The 15,000-nt window shown below is 38.7% G+C and overlaps 1 protein-coding gene across 4 annotated transcripts in view; it reads right to left on the bottom strand.

Annotated features, from left to right (window-relative positions):
- Positions 1-15,000, bottom strand: part of esrrd (estrogen-related receptor delta) — a 17,776-nt gene that overhangs the window by 1,957 nt on the left and 819 nt on the right. Inside the window, exons 2-8 of one of the 4 annotated variants that reach the window (XM_034549145.1) lie at positions 6,445-6,676; positions 6,106-6,259; positions 5,558-5,674; positions 3,692-3,772; positions 3,432-3,618; positions 2,452-2,724; positions 612-724 (exon numbers count right to left, since the gene is read on the bottom strand). In XM_034549145.1, the coding sequence (XP_034405036.1) occupies positions 2,457-2,724; positions 3,432-3,618; positions 3,692-3,772; positions 5,558-5,674; positions 6,106-6,259; positions 6,445-6,676 (1,039 nt within the window). In that variant the 3' untranslated portion in view covers positions 612-724; positions 2,452-2,456. Of the gene's footprint in view, positions 1-611; positions 725-2,451; positions 2,725-3,431; positions 3,619-3,691; positions 3,773-5,557; positions 5,675-6,105; positions 6,260-6,444; positions 6,677-15,000 lie in introns of those variants that run through there. The other 3 variants (XM_034549143.1, XM_034549144.1, XM_034549146.1) reach the window with 3 other exon arrangements.

The following is a 15,000-nucleotide window of genomic DNA, read 5'->3' as shown; positions in this document are numbered from 1 at the left end:
ACACTCACAGACACACACACTCCCACACACACATACACCCTCACACACACACACTCCCCCACACACACACACACAGACACGCACACACACACAGACACGCACACACACACTCACACTCACACACACTCCCTCACACACACACACTCACAGACACACACACTCCCCCCCACACACACACACAGACACGCACACACACACTCACACACACACTAACACACACACACTAACACACACACACACACTCTCCCACACACACATACACTCTCACACACACACACTCCCCCCCCCACACCCTCACGCACACACACACACACACACACACACACACACACTCCCCCCCCCACACACACTCACACACACACTCCCCCACACACTCCCACACACACCCTCCCCCACACACACCCTCACACACACACACTCCCCCACACACTCCCACACACACCCTCCCCCACACACACCCTCACACACACACACTCCCCCCCCCCACACACACTCACACACACACTCCCCCACACACTCCCACACACACCCTCCCCCACACACACCCTCACACACACACACTCCCCCCCCCCACACACACTCACACACACACTCCCCCACAGCAGACAGTTGACCGTTTATGGATCAGAACCGAGTCGATCAATTCTCTTTATTGATATTGATCCGAGGCTCAGACAGTGGGAGAGTGGCCAGACTTCAGCTGGAAGTGTCCCAGCATGCATTGCTGCAACAGGGGTCAGATGTTATTGATCAGCTGTGAACACACTGCCTCCTTCCACCGTTAGCATGGTTAGCACCGTAAGCATCAACAACAACAACAAGGTGATAGTACTTGTGTACTACTACTACTGATACTTATACATGAAGGTGATAGTACTGTACTACTACTACTGATACTTATACATGAAGGTGATAGTACTGTACTACTACTACTGATACTTATACATGAAGGTGATAGTAGTGTACTACTACTACTGATACTTATACATGAAGGTGATAGTACTGTACTACTACTACTGATACTTATACATGAAGGTGATAGTACTGTACTACTACTACTGATACTTATACATGAAGGTGATAGTACTGTACTACTACTACTGATACTTATACATGAAGGTGATAGTACTGTACTACTACTACTGATACTTATACATGAAGGTGATAGTACTGTACTATTACTACTACTGATACTTATACATGAAGGTGATAGTACTGTACTATCACTACTGATACTTATACATGAAGGTGATAGTACTGTACTACTACTACTGATACTTATACATGAAGGTGATAGTACTGTACTACTACTACTGATACTTATACATGAAGGTGATAGTACTGTACTACTACTACTGATACTTATACATGAAGGTGATAGTACTGTACTATTACTACTGATACTTATACATGAAGGTGATAGTACTGTACTACTACTACTGATACTTATACATGAAGGTGATAGTACTGTACTACTACTACTGATACTTATACATGAAGGTGATAGTACTGTACTACTACTACTGATACTTATACATGAAGGTGATAGTACTGTACTATTACTACTGATACTTATACATGAAGGTGATAGTACTGTACTACTACTACTGATACTTATACATGAAGGTGATAGTACTGTACTACTACTACTGATACTTATACATGAAGGTGATAGTACTGTACTATTACTACTGATACTTATACATGAAGGTGATAGTACTGTACTATTACTACTGATACTTATACACGAAGGTGATAGTACTGTACTATTACTACTGATACTTATACATGAAGGTGATAGTACTGTACTATTACTACTGATACTTATACATGAAGGTGATAGTACTTGTGTACTATTACTACTGATACTTATACACGAAGGTGATAGTACTGTACTATTACTACTGATACTTATACATGAAGGTGATAGTACTTGTGTACTATTACTACTGATACTTATACATGAAGGTGATAGTACTTGTGTACTATTACTACTGATACTTATACATGAAGGTGATAGTAGTGTACTATTACTACTGATACTTATACATGAAGGTGATAGTACTGTACTATTACTACTGATACTTATACATGAAGGTGATAGTACTGTATTATTACTACTGATACTTATACATGAAGGTGATAGTACTGTACTACTACTACTGATACTTATACATGAAGGTGATAGTACTGTACTACTACTACTGATACTTATACATGAAGGTGATAGTACTGTACTACTACTACTGATACTTATACATGAAGGTGGTAGTACTTGTGTACTACTACTACTGATACTTATACATGAAGGTGATAGTACTGTACTATCACTACTGATACTTATACATGAAGGTGATAGTACTGTACTACTACTACTGATACTTATACATGAAGGTGGTAGTACTTGTGTACTACTACTACTGATACTTATACATGAAGGTGATAGCGTACCAGAGTTAGCCAGCGCCACGGCCTTCAGGGTCACCGCCTCCTCGGGGCTCAGGTCCATCGCCCGGTATCTCGCCGTCAGGTGGCGCAGCGCCTCGTACAGCTCGGCCAATCCCGCGGCTCGACACTGGGCCTCGTCCAGCCGCAGGTTCCCGGCGAATACGAGCTCCTCCCCCTCTGAGCCCTGCGACCGCCAGGCCACGCCCACCAGCAGGGCCTCCATCCAACCGCTCTGCAGCAGCGACATCTGGTCGACCAATGAGAGCCCAGAGAAACCTGTGAGGCAGATCAGGTGTCAGGTGTGTTGAGTGAATATGTGAATCATTAAATATTAGGATATCAAAAGAAATCGTAATAAGAAGAAGAAAAAGTCTTGCACTTAAATATTTTTGTAATTTAAATATTTCGTAATAAAAAACGTAATACAACAATTCAAAGAAAAATATATTTTAATTAAAAGGTCTCGTAATTAAAATAAAAAAATCCTCGTAAATAAAAAAATATGGTAATTAATAGAAAAGATGTCGGAATTAAAAGATCCTGTAATTCAAGGAAATAATCTGGTAATAACAAAGTAAAGATCTGGTAATAACAAAGTAAAGATCTGGTAATAAGAAAGTAAAGATCTGGTAATAACAAGGTAAAGAATCTGGTAATAACAAAGTAAGGATCTGGTAATAACAAGGTAAAGAATCTGGTAATAACAAAGTAGAGATCTGGTAATAACAAAGTAAAGATCTGGTAATAACAAGGTAAATAATCTGGTAATAACAAAGTAAAGATCTGGTAATAACAAAGTAAAGATCTGGTAATAACAAGGTAAATAATCTGGTAATAACAAAGTAAAGATCTGGTAATAACAAAGTAAAGATTTGGTAATAACAAGGTAAATAATCTGGTAATAACAAAGTAAAGATCTGGTAATAACAAAGTAAAGATTTGGTAATAACAAAGTAGAGATCTGGTAAAGATCTTTACTGGACCTGCAGCCCCTCAGGTGACGTGTACCTGGGATCTGTTTGGCCCAGCCAATCAGAACCAGCAGCTCCCGGTTCAAGAGGTCACAGAGGGTCAGCAGGTTCCGCAGGCTGCCGTCATTGGTCGAATCGTCCTGATTGGCAGCCAGGGGGGCGGGGTCTGTCAGTAGCAAATGGGACACCACCTTGTTTCCTTCAAAGACAGGCGACGATTAACAAACCGTGAGCGACGTGGTGAAGTTCTGGAGCTTCATGAGTGAACTCACTGCTGCTGTGGAAACACAGGCCGGCCTCCACCCGCCTCTGGTACTTCTGCCGGCCTCCTCTCACTCGATCCACGCGCACTCCTGCAACGCACACAGCAGACACACAATCTTTTAAATCTCTTTGTTGTTCATAACCAGACTATTCACCTGGTTATTATTCATCTGTTGTGTCTTTGTGGTTGTGTTGTCTCTTTGTGGTAGTTGTGTGTCTTTGTGGTTGTGTTGTGTGTCTTTGTGGTAGTTGTCTGTCTCTTTGTGTAGTTGTGTGTCTCTTTGTGGTTGTGTTGTGTGTCTTTGTGGTTGTGTTGTCTCTTTGTGGTAGTTGTGTGTCTTTGTGGTTGTGTTGTGTCTCTTTGTGGTAGTTGTGTGTCTTTGTGGTTGTGTTGTGTGTCTTTGTGGTAGTTGTCTGTCTCTTTGTGTAGTTGTGTGTCTCTTTGTGGTTGTGTTGTGTCTCTTTGTGTAGTTGTGTGTCTCTTTGTAGTTTAGCACTTTAGTAGCACTTAAATGTCTCTTACCGATAGCACTTTGTAGTTTAACACTTTGGTAGCACTTAAATGTCTCTTACCGATAGCACTTTGTAGTTTAACACTTTGGTAGCACTTAAATGTCTCTTACCGATAGCACTTTGTAGTTTAACACTTTGGTAGCACTTAAATGTCTCTTACCGATAGCACTTTGTAGTTTAACACTTTAGTAGCACTTAAATGTCTCTTACCGATAGCACTTTGTAGTTTAACACTTTGGTAGCACTTAAATGTCTCTTACCGATAGCACTTTGTAGTTTAACACTTTAGCAGCACTTAAATGTCTCTTACCGATAGCACTTTGTAGTTTAACACTTTGGTAGCACTTAAATGTCTCTTACCGATAGCACTTTGTAGTTTAACACTTTAGTAGCACTTAAATGTCTCTTACCGATAGCACTTTGTAGTTTAACACTTTGGTAGCACTTAAATGTCTCTTACCGATAGCACTTTGTAGTTTAACGTTATTAAAGAAATTGTACTTGCTTGATTCTTGTTGTTCTGAGTTTGGACTCATGGTTTAATGCACTTATTGTAAGTCGCTTTGGATAAAAGCGTCAGCTAAATGACATGTAATGTAATGTGATGTAATGTGTGTAGTTGTGTCTCTGTGTGTAGTTGTGTGTCTCTGTGTGTAGTTGTGTGTCTCTTTGTGTGTCTTTGTGGTAGTTGTGTGTCTCTGTGTGTAGTTGTGTGTCTCTTTGTGGTTGTGTTGTCTCTTTGTGGTAGTTGTGTGTCTTTGTGGTTGTGTTGTCTCTTTGTGGTAGTTGTGTGTCTTTGTGGTTGTGTTGTGTGTCTTTGTGGTAGTTGTCTGTCTCTTTGTGTAGTTGTGTGTCTCTTTGTGGTTGTGTTGTGTCTCTTTGTGTAGTTGTGTGTCTCTTTGTGGTTGTGTTGTGTTTCTTTGTGTAGTTGTGTGTCTCTTTGTGGTTGTGTTGTGTCTCTTTGTGTAGTTGTGTGTCTCTTTGTAGTTTAGCACTTTAGTAGCACTTAAATGTCTCTTACCGATAGCACTTTGTAGTTTAACTTTATTAAAGAAATTGTACTTTCTTGATTCTTGTTGTTCTGAGTTTGGACTCATGGTTTAATGCACTTATTGTAAGTCACTTTGGATAAAAGCGTCAGCTAAATGACATATAATGTAATGTAATGTAATGTGTGTAGTTGTGTCTCTGTGTGTAGTTGTGTGTCTCTTTGTGTGTCTTTGTGGTAGTTGTGTGTCTCTGTGTGTGTCTTTGTGGTAGTTGTGTGTCTCTGTGTGTAGTTGTGTGTCTCTTTGTGTGTCTTTGTGGTAGTTGTGTGTCTCTGTGTGTAGTTGTGTGTCTGTGTGTCTCCCTTGACGTACCCTCCCTCATCATCCCGGCCTGGAGACACTTGTGGAAGCGACAGGCCTGACAGGCTTTCCTCCTCCGCTTCGTGATCTCACACTCCTTCGCCAGCGGACAGCTGTACTCGACGTTGCCTAGGTAACCACAATCAGGAAGGTCAGTGACATCACATCCTGCCTGACAGCTGATCACATGACTCAGTACCGATGCGGTGAGCTCACAGCTTCACACACAAATCAATAAGGCTGTTAGTTCCCGTATTGATCGGCTCCGCCTGTTAGTTCCCGTATTGATCGGGTCTGCCTGTTAGTTCCCGTATTGATCGGCTCCGCCTGTTAGTTCCCGTATTGATCGGGTCTGCCTGTTAGTTCCCGTATTGATCGGGTCTGCCTGTTAGTTCCCGTATTGATCGGGTCTGCCTGTTAGTTCCCGTATTGATCGGGTCTGCCTGTTAGTTCCCGTATTGATCGGCTCCGCCTGTTAGTTCCCGTATTGATCGGCTCCGCCTGTTAGTTCCCGTATTGATCGGCTCCGCCTGTTAGTTCCCGTATTGATCGGGTCTCACCTTGGATGGTCCTCTTGAAGAAGGCCTTGCAGGCCTCGCAGGATGCCACGCCGTAGTGATACCCGGAGGCCAGGTCCCCGCACACCAGGCAGAGCCTCTCGGGCCCCACAGCACCCATGGGTGTCAGGTAGTCGCCCCTCAGGAAGGAGTCCACCTGCCCAGAGGAGACACACTCAAGTCTCAGAGCCCATTGGTTTCTTCTGAAGACGTTTACGTTTTTTTACCAGTAATTTATGTAGTTCTAATCTATCAAACTGCAGGGAATAGGGACTTTGTTGGGGACTATTTTCAGCGGCGGATGAATCCACATTCAGACAAATGCAATGAAACTTTCTTCACCTGTGCTGAAAACAAATCTGTGGAAAAACACATGGACGCCTCCGATGCCGCAGCGCCGCCCCCGATGCCTCCTCCGCTGGAAATAGATCCTGTTGGGGAGTCGGGCTCCGGCGCTCCACAGAGGGGGCTGTAGGAGGAGGAGGAGGAGGAGGAGGAGGAGGAGGAGGCCGGACTGGGGAGGAGGAAGGCCCGGTGTGAGCGGCTGAGACCGGAGTCCAGGGGGAAGGAGGGGCTGAGGGGGGAGGACAGGAGGAAGAAGAATGGAGATCAGCAGCAGTGATGAAGTTAAAGAGAGACTGATCACTGAAACAATGATTTTCAGAATAAAAGTCTCTCTTATCTTAATGTTTTACATCCCGGTTCAGTAAATAAATGAAGGTCTTTACTTCACGGCCCTGGAGAGGTTTGACCACTAGAAGCGCTGTGGAGCAGTTATTGATTAGATTAATAACCTTTATGCTTTCTGCTGGAGGATAACAGTGGAGGAAGAACTCAGATCTTTTACTCAAGTAAGAGGAGAAATACTCGGTTTAAGTCCTGCATTCAAAGTTCTGTATCGGCATCAAAAATATACTCAACAACGTATTCATGCTGAATATTGTGTTTGAAAAATCATGATTTAATTTAAACGACTTGCAAGTTTTATAATAAAAAATAAATAAATTCAGTTTGCGAAATGTTTTATTTTTTTATTGTGAGAAACTCAAAGTACACAAATGTATTTAAATACTGCAGACACTGTAAATACATTTGTACATGTTTATATGTATTTCAGCAGGTGTACTCGTATTTACACATCTGTGTAGAGCGTTTACTCCTCTAAAGTACTCCTTCTAGAACATTTACTCCTCTAAAGTACTCCTTCTTCAACATTTACTCCTCTAAAGTACTCCATCTAGAACGTTTACTACTCTAAAGTACTCCTTCTAGAACATTTACTCCTCTAAAGTACTCCTTCTAGAACGTTTACTCCTCTAAAGTACTCCTTCTAGAACGTTTACTACTCTAAAGTACTCCTTCTAGAACATTTACTCCTCTAAAGTACTCCTTCTTCAAAGTTTACTAGTCTAAAGTACTCCTTCAACATTTATTAGTCTAAAGTACTCCTTCTTCAATGTTTACTCCTCTAAAGTACTCCTTCTAGAACATTTACTCCTCTAAAGTACTCCTTCTTCAAAGTTTACTAGTCTAAAGTACTCCTTCAACATTTATTAGTCTAAAGTACTCCTTCTTCAACATTTACTCCTCTAAAGTACTCCTTCTAGAACGTTTACTACTCTAAAGTACTCCTTCTAGAACATTTACTCCTCTAAAGTACTCCTTCTAGAACATTTACTCCTCTAAAGTACTCCTTCTTCAACATTTACTCCTCTAAAGTACTCCTTCTAGAACATTTACTCCTCTAAAGTACTCCTTCTAGAACGTTTACTACTCTAAAGTACTCCTTCTAGAACATTTACTCCTCTAAAGTACTCCTTCTTCAAAGTTTACTAGTCCAAAGTACTCCTTCAACATTTATTAGTCTAAAGTACTCCTTCTTCAATGTTTACTCCTCTAAAGTACTCCTTCTAGAACGTTTACTACTCTAAAGTACTCCTTCTAGAACGTTTACTCCTCTAAAGTACTCCTTCTTCAAAGTTTACTCCTCTAAAGTACTCCTTCTAGAACGTTTACTACTCTAAAGTACTCCTTCTTCAACATTTACTCCTCTAAAGTACTCCTTCTAGAACGTTTACTACTCTAAAGTACTCCTTCTAGAACATTTACTCCTCTAAAGTACTCCTTCTTCAAAGTTTACTAGTCTAAAGTACTCCTTCAACATTTACTCCTCTAAAGTACTCCTTCTAGAACGTTTACTACTCTAAAGTACTCCTTCAACATTTACTCCTCTAAAGTACTCCTTCTAGAACGTTTACTCCTCTAAAGTACTCCTTCTAGAACATTTACTCCTCTAAAGTACTCCTTCTAGAACATTTACTCCTCTAAAGTACTCCTTCTTCAATGTTTACTCCTCTAAAGTACTCCTTCTAGAACGTTTACTACTCTAAAGTACTCCTTCTTCAACATTTACTCCTCTAAAGTACTCCTTCAACATTTACTCCTCTAAAGTACTCCTTCTAGAACATTTACTCCTCTAAAGTACTCCTTCTTCAATGTTTACTCCTCTAAAGTACTCCTTCTAGAACATTTACTCCTCTAAAGTACTCCTTCTTCAAAATGTACTAGTCTAAAGTACTCCTTCAACATTTACTCCTCTAAAGTACTCCTTCTTCAATGTTTACTCCTCTAAAGTACTCCTTCTAGAACGTTTACTCCTCTAAAGTACTCCTTCTTCAAAATGTACTAGTCTAAAGTACTCCTTCAACATTTACTCCTCTAAAGTACTCCTTCTTCAATGTTTACTCCTCTAAAGTACTCCTTCTAGAACGTTTACTCCTCTAAAGTACTCCTTCTTCAAAATGTACTAGTCTAAAGTACTCCTTCAACATTTACTCCTCTAAAGTACTCCTTCTAGAACATTTACTCCTCTAAAGTACTCCTTCTAGAACGTTTACTACTCTAAAGTACTCCTTCAACATTTACTCCTCTAAAGTACTCCTTCTAGAACATTTACTACTCTAAAGTACTCCTTCTTCAACGTTTACTCCTCTAAAGTACTCCTTCTTCAAAGTTTACTAGTCTAAAGTACTCCTTCTAGAACATTTACTCCTCTAAAGTACTCCTTCTTCAACATTTACTCCTCTAAAGTACTTCTTCTAGAACGTTTACTCCTCTAAAGTACTCCTTCTAGAACATTTACTCCTCTAAAGTACTCCTTCTAGAACATTTACTCCTCTAAAGTACTCCTTCTTCAATGTTTACTCCTCTAAAGTACTCCTTCTAGAACGTTTACTACTCTAAAGTACTCCTTCTTCAACATTTACTCCTCTAAAGTACTCCTTCAACATTTACTCCTCTAAAGTACTCCTTCTAGAACATTTACTCCTCTAAAGTACTCCTTCTTCAATGTTTACTCCTCTAAAGTACTCCTTCTTCAACATTTACTCCTCTAAAGTACTCCTTCTAGAACGTTTACTCCTCTAAAGTACTCCTTCTTCAACATTTACTCCTCTAAAGTACTCCTTCTAGAACGTTTACTCCTCTAAAGTACTCCTTCTAGAACGTTTACTCCTCTAAAGTACTCCTTCTTCAATGTTTACTCCTCTAAATTACTCCTTCTAGAACATTTACTCCTCTAAAGTACTCCTTCTTCAATGTTTACTCCTCTAAAGTACTCCTTCTAGAACGTTTACTACTCTAAAGTACTCCTTCTTCAACATTTACTCCTCTAAAGTACTCCTTCTAGAACGTTTACTCCTCTAAAGTACTCCTTCTTCAAAATGTACTAGTCTAAAGTACTCCTTCAACATTTACTCCTCTAAAGTACTCCTTCTAGAACATTTACTCCTCTAAAGTACTCCTTCTTCAATGTTTACTCCTCTAAAGTACTCCTTCTAGAACGTTTACTCCTCTAAAGTACTCCTTCTTCAACATTTACTCCTCTAAAGTACTCCTTCAACATTTACTACTCTAAAGTACTCCTTCCAGAACATTTACTCCTCTAAAGTACTCCTTCTTCAACATTTACTCCTCTAAAGTACTCCTTCTAGAACATTTACTCCTCTAAAGTACTCCTTCTTCAACATTTACTACTCTAAAGTACTCCTTCTAGAACATTTACTACTCTAAAGTACTCCTTCTAGAACATTTACTCCTCTAAAGTACTCCTTCTTCAACATTTACTACTCTAAAGTACTCCTTCTAGAACATTTACTCCTCTAAAGTACTCCTTCTTCAACATTTACTACTCTAAAGTACTCCTTCTAGAACATTTACTCCTCTAAAGTACTCCTTCTTCAACATTTACTACTCTAAAGTACTCCTTCTTGAACATTTACTCCTCTAAAGTACTCCTTCTAGAACATTTACTCCTCTAAAGTACTCCTTCTTCAACATTTACTAGTCTAAAGTACTCCTTCTAGAACGTTTACTCCTCTAAAGTACTCCTTCTAGAATGTTTACTCCTCTAAAGTACTCCTTCTAGAACATTTACTCCTCTAAAGTACTCCTTCTAGAACATTTACTCCTCTAAAGTACTCCTTCTAGAACGTTTACTACTCTAAAGTACTCCTTCTAGAACATTTACTCCTCTAAAGTACTCCTTCTTGAACATTTACTACTCTAAAGTACTCCTTCTTGAACATTTACTCCTCTAAAGTACTCCTTCTTCAACATTTACTCCTCTAAAGTACTCCTTCTTCAACATTTACTAGTCTAAAGTACTCCTTCTAGAACATTTACTCCTCTAAAGTACTCCTTCTAGAACGTTTACTCCTCTAAAGTACTCCTTCTAGAATGTTTACTCCTCTAAAGTACTCCTTCTAGAACATTTACTCCTCTAAAGTACTCCTTCTAGAACGTTTACTACTCTAAAGTACTCCTTCTAGAACATTTACTCCTCTAAAGTACTCCTTCTTCAACATTTACTCCTCTAAAGTACTCCTTCTTCAACATTTACTACTCTAAAGTACTCCTTCAACATTTACTAGTCTAAAGTACTCCTTCTAGAACGTTTACTCCTCTAAAGTACTCCTTCTAGAACATTTACTCCTCTAAAGTACTCCTTCTAGAACGTTTACTCCTCTAAAGTACTCCTTCTAGAACATTTACTCCTCTAAAGTACTCCTTCTAGAACGTTTACTCCTCTAAAGTACTCCTTCTTCAATGTTTACTCCTCTAAAGTACTCCTTCTAGAATGTTTACTCCTCTAAAGTACTCCTAGAATGTTTACTCCTCTAAAGTACTCCTTCTAGAACATTTACTCCTCTAAAGTACTCCTTCTTGAACATTTACTCCTCTAAAGTACTCCTTCTAGAACATTTACTCCTCTAAAGTACTCCTTCTTCAACATTTACTAGTCTAAAGTACTCCTTCTAGAACGTTTACTCCTCTAAAGTACTCCTTCTAGAACGTTTACTCCTCTAAAGTACTCCTTCTAGAACATTTACTCCTCTAAAGTACTCCTTCTAGAACGTTTACTACTCTAAAGTACTCCTTCTAGAACATTTACTCCTCTAAAGTACTCCTTCTTCAACATTTACTACTCTAAAGTACTCCTTCTTGAACATTTACTCCTCTAAAGTACTCCTTCTTCAACATTTACTAGTCTAAAGTACTCCTTCTAGAACATTTACTCCTCTAAAGTACTCCTTCTAGAACGTTTACTCCTCTAAAGTACTCCTTCTAGAACATTTACTCCTCTAAAGTACTCCTTCTTGAACATTTACTCCTCTAAAGTACTCCTTCTAGAACATTTACTCCTCTAAAGTACTCCTTCTTCAACATTTACTAGTCTAAAGTACTCCTTCTAGAACGTTTACTCCTCTAAAGTACTCCTTCTAGAACATTTACTCCTCTAAAGTACTCCTTCTAGAACGTTTACTACTCTAAAGTACTCCTTCTAGAACATTTACTCCTCTAAAGTACTCCTTCAACATTTACTCCTCTAAAGTACTCCTTCTAGAACATTTACTCCTCTAAAGTACTCCTTCTTCAATGTTTACTCCTCTAAAGTACTCCTTCTTCAACATTTACTCCTCTAAAGTACTCCTTCTAGAACGTTTACTCCTCTAAAGTACTCCTTCTTCAACATTTACTCCTCTAAAGTACTCCTTCTAGAACGTTTACTCCTCTAAAGTACTCCTTCTAGAACGTTTACTCCTCTAAAGTACTCCTTCTTCAATGTTTACTCCTCTAAATTACTCCTTCTAGAACATTTACTCCTCTAAAGTACTCCTTCTTCAATGTTTACTCCTCTAAAGTACTCCTTCTAGAACGTTTACTACTCTAAAGTACTCCTTCTTCAACATTTACTCCTCTAAAGTACTCCTTCTAGAACGTTTACTCCTCTAAAGTACTCCTTCTTCAAAATGTACTAGTCTAAAGTACTCCTTCAACATTTACTCCTCTAAAGTACTCCTTCTAGAACATTTACTCCTCTAAAGTACTCCTTCTTCAATGTTTACTCCTCTAAAGTACTCCTTCTAGAACGTTTACTCCTCTAAAGTACTCCTTCTTCAACATTTACTCCTCTAAAGTACTCCTTCAACATTTACTACTCTAAAGTACTCCTTCCAGAACATTTACTCCTCTAAAGTACTCCTTCTTCAACATTTACTCCTCTAAAGTACTCCTTCTAGAACATTTACTCCTCTAAAGTACTCCTTCTTCAACATTTACTACTCTAAAGTACTCCGTCTAGAACATTTACTCCTCTAAAGTACTCCTTCTTGAACATTTACTCCTCTAAAGTACTCCTTCTAGAACATTTACTACTCTAAAGTACTCCTTCTAGAACATTTACTCCTCTAAAGTACTCCTTCTTCAACATTTACTACTCTAAAGTACTCCTTCTAGAACATTTACTCCTCTAAAGTACTCCTTCTTCAACATTTACTACTCTAAAGTACTCCTTCTAGAACATTTACTCCTCTAAAGTACTCCTTCTTCAACATTTACTACTCTAAAGTACTCCTTCTTGAACATTTACTCCTCTAAAGTACTCCTTCTAGAACATTTACTCCTCTAAAGTACTCCTTCTTCAACATTTACTAGTCTAAAGTACTCCTTCTAGAACGTTTACTCCTCTAAAGTACTCCTTCTAGAATGTTTACTCCTCTAAAGTACTCCTTCTAGAACATTTACTCCTCTAAAGTACTCCTTCTAGAACGTTTACTACTCTAAAGTACTCCTTCTAGAACATTTACTCCTCTAAAGTACTCCTTCTTGAACATTTACTACTCTAAAGTACTCCTTCTTGAACATTTACTCCTCTAAAGTACTCCTTCTTCAACATTTACTCCTCTAAAGTACTCCTTCTTCAACATTTACTAGTCTAAAGTACTCCTTCTAGAACATTTACTCCTCTAAAGTACTCCTTCTAGAACGTTTACTCCTCTAAAGTACTCCTTCTAGAATGTTTACTCCTCTAAAGTACTCCTTCTAGAACATTTACTCCTCTAAAGTACTCCTTCTAGAACGTTTACTACTCTAAAGTACTCCTTCTAGAACATTTACTCCTCTAAAGTACTCCTTCTTCAACATTTACTCCTCTAAAGTACTCCTTCTTCAACATTTACTACTCTAAAGTACTCCTTCAACATTTACTAGTCTAAAGTACTCCTTCTAGAACGTTTACTCCTCTAAAGTACTCCTTCTAGAACATTTACTCCTCTAAAGTACTCCTTCTAGAACGTTTACTCCTCTAAAGTACTCCTTCTAGAACATTTACTCCTCTAAAGTACTCCTTCTAGAACGTTTACTCCTCTAAAGTACTCCTTCTTCAATGTTTACTCCTCTAAAGTACTCCTTCTAGAATGTTTACTCCTCTAAAGTACTCCTAGAATGTTTACTCCTCTAAAGTACTCCTTCTAGAACATTTACTCCTCTAAAGTACTCCTTCTTGAACATTTACTCCTCTAAAGTACTCCTTCTAGAACATTTACTCCTCTAAAGTACTCCTTCTTCAACATTTACTAGTCTAAAGTACTCCTTCTAGAACGTTTACTCCTCTAAAGTACTCCTTCTAGAACGTTTACTCCTCTAAAGTACTCCTTCTAGAACATTTACTCCTCTAAAGTACTCCTTCTAGAACGTTTACTACTCTAAAGTACTCCTTCTAGAACATTTACTCCTCTAAAGTACTCCTTCTTCAACATTTACTACTCTAAAGTACTCCTTCTTGAACATTTACTCCTCTAAAGTACTCCTTCTTCAACATTTACTAGTCTAAAGTACTCCTTCTAGAACATTTACTCCTCTAAAGTACTCCTTCTAGAACGTTTACTCCTCTAAAGTACTCCTTCTAGAATGTTTACTCCTAAAGTACTCCTTTTAGAACATTTACTCCTCTAAAGTACTCCTTCTAGAACGTTTACTACTCTAAAGTACTCCTTCTAGAACATTTACTCCTCTAAAGTACTCCTTCTTCAACATTTACTCCTCTAAAGTACTCCTTCTTCAACATTTACTACTCTAAAGTACTCCTTCAACATTTACTAGTCTAAAGTACTCCTTCTAGAACATTTACTCCTCTAAAGTACTCCTTCTAGAACGTTTACTCCTCTAAAGTACTCCTTCTTCAATGTTTACTCCTCTAAAGTACTCCTTCTAGAATGTTTACTCCTCTAAAGTACTCCTAGAATGTTTACTCCTCTAAAGTACTCCTTCTAGAACATTTACTCCTCTAAAGTACTCCTTCTAGAATGTTTACTCCTTTAAAGTACTTCTAGAATGTTTACTCCTCTAAAGTACTCCTTCTAGAACATTTACTCCTCTAAAGTACTCCTTCTAGAACGTTTACTCCTCTAAAGTACTCCTTCTAGAACATTTACTCCTCTAAAGTACTCCTTCTAGAACGTTTACTCCTCTAAAGTACTCCTTCTTCAATGTTTACTCCTCTAAAGTACTCCTTCTAGAACATTTACTCCTCTAAAGTACTCCTTCTAGAATGTTTAC

This window comes from Cyclopterus lumpus, chromosome 13 (assembly GCF_009769545.1).
Source record: "Cyclopterus lumpus isolate fCycLum1 chromosome 13, fCycLum1.pri, whole genome shotgun sequence".
In the NCBI taxonomy this organism is placed as follows: Eukaryota; Metazoa; Chordata; class Actinopteri; order Perciformes; family Cyclopteridae; genus Cyclopterus; species Cyclopterus lumpus.
The sequence above is the reverse complement of the archived record's forward strand: the minus strand, read 5'-3'. Positions and strand labels throughout refer to the sequence as shown.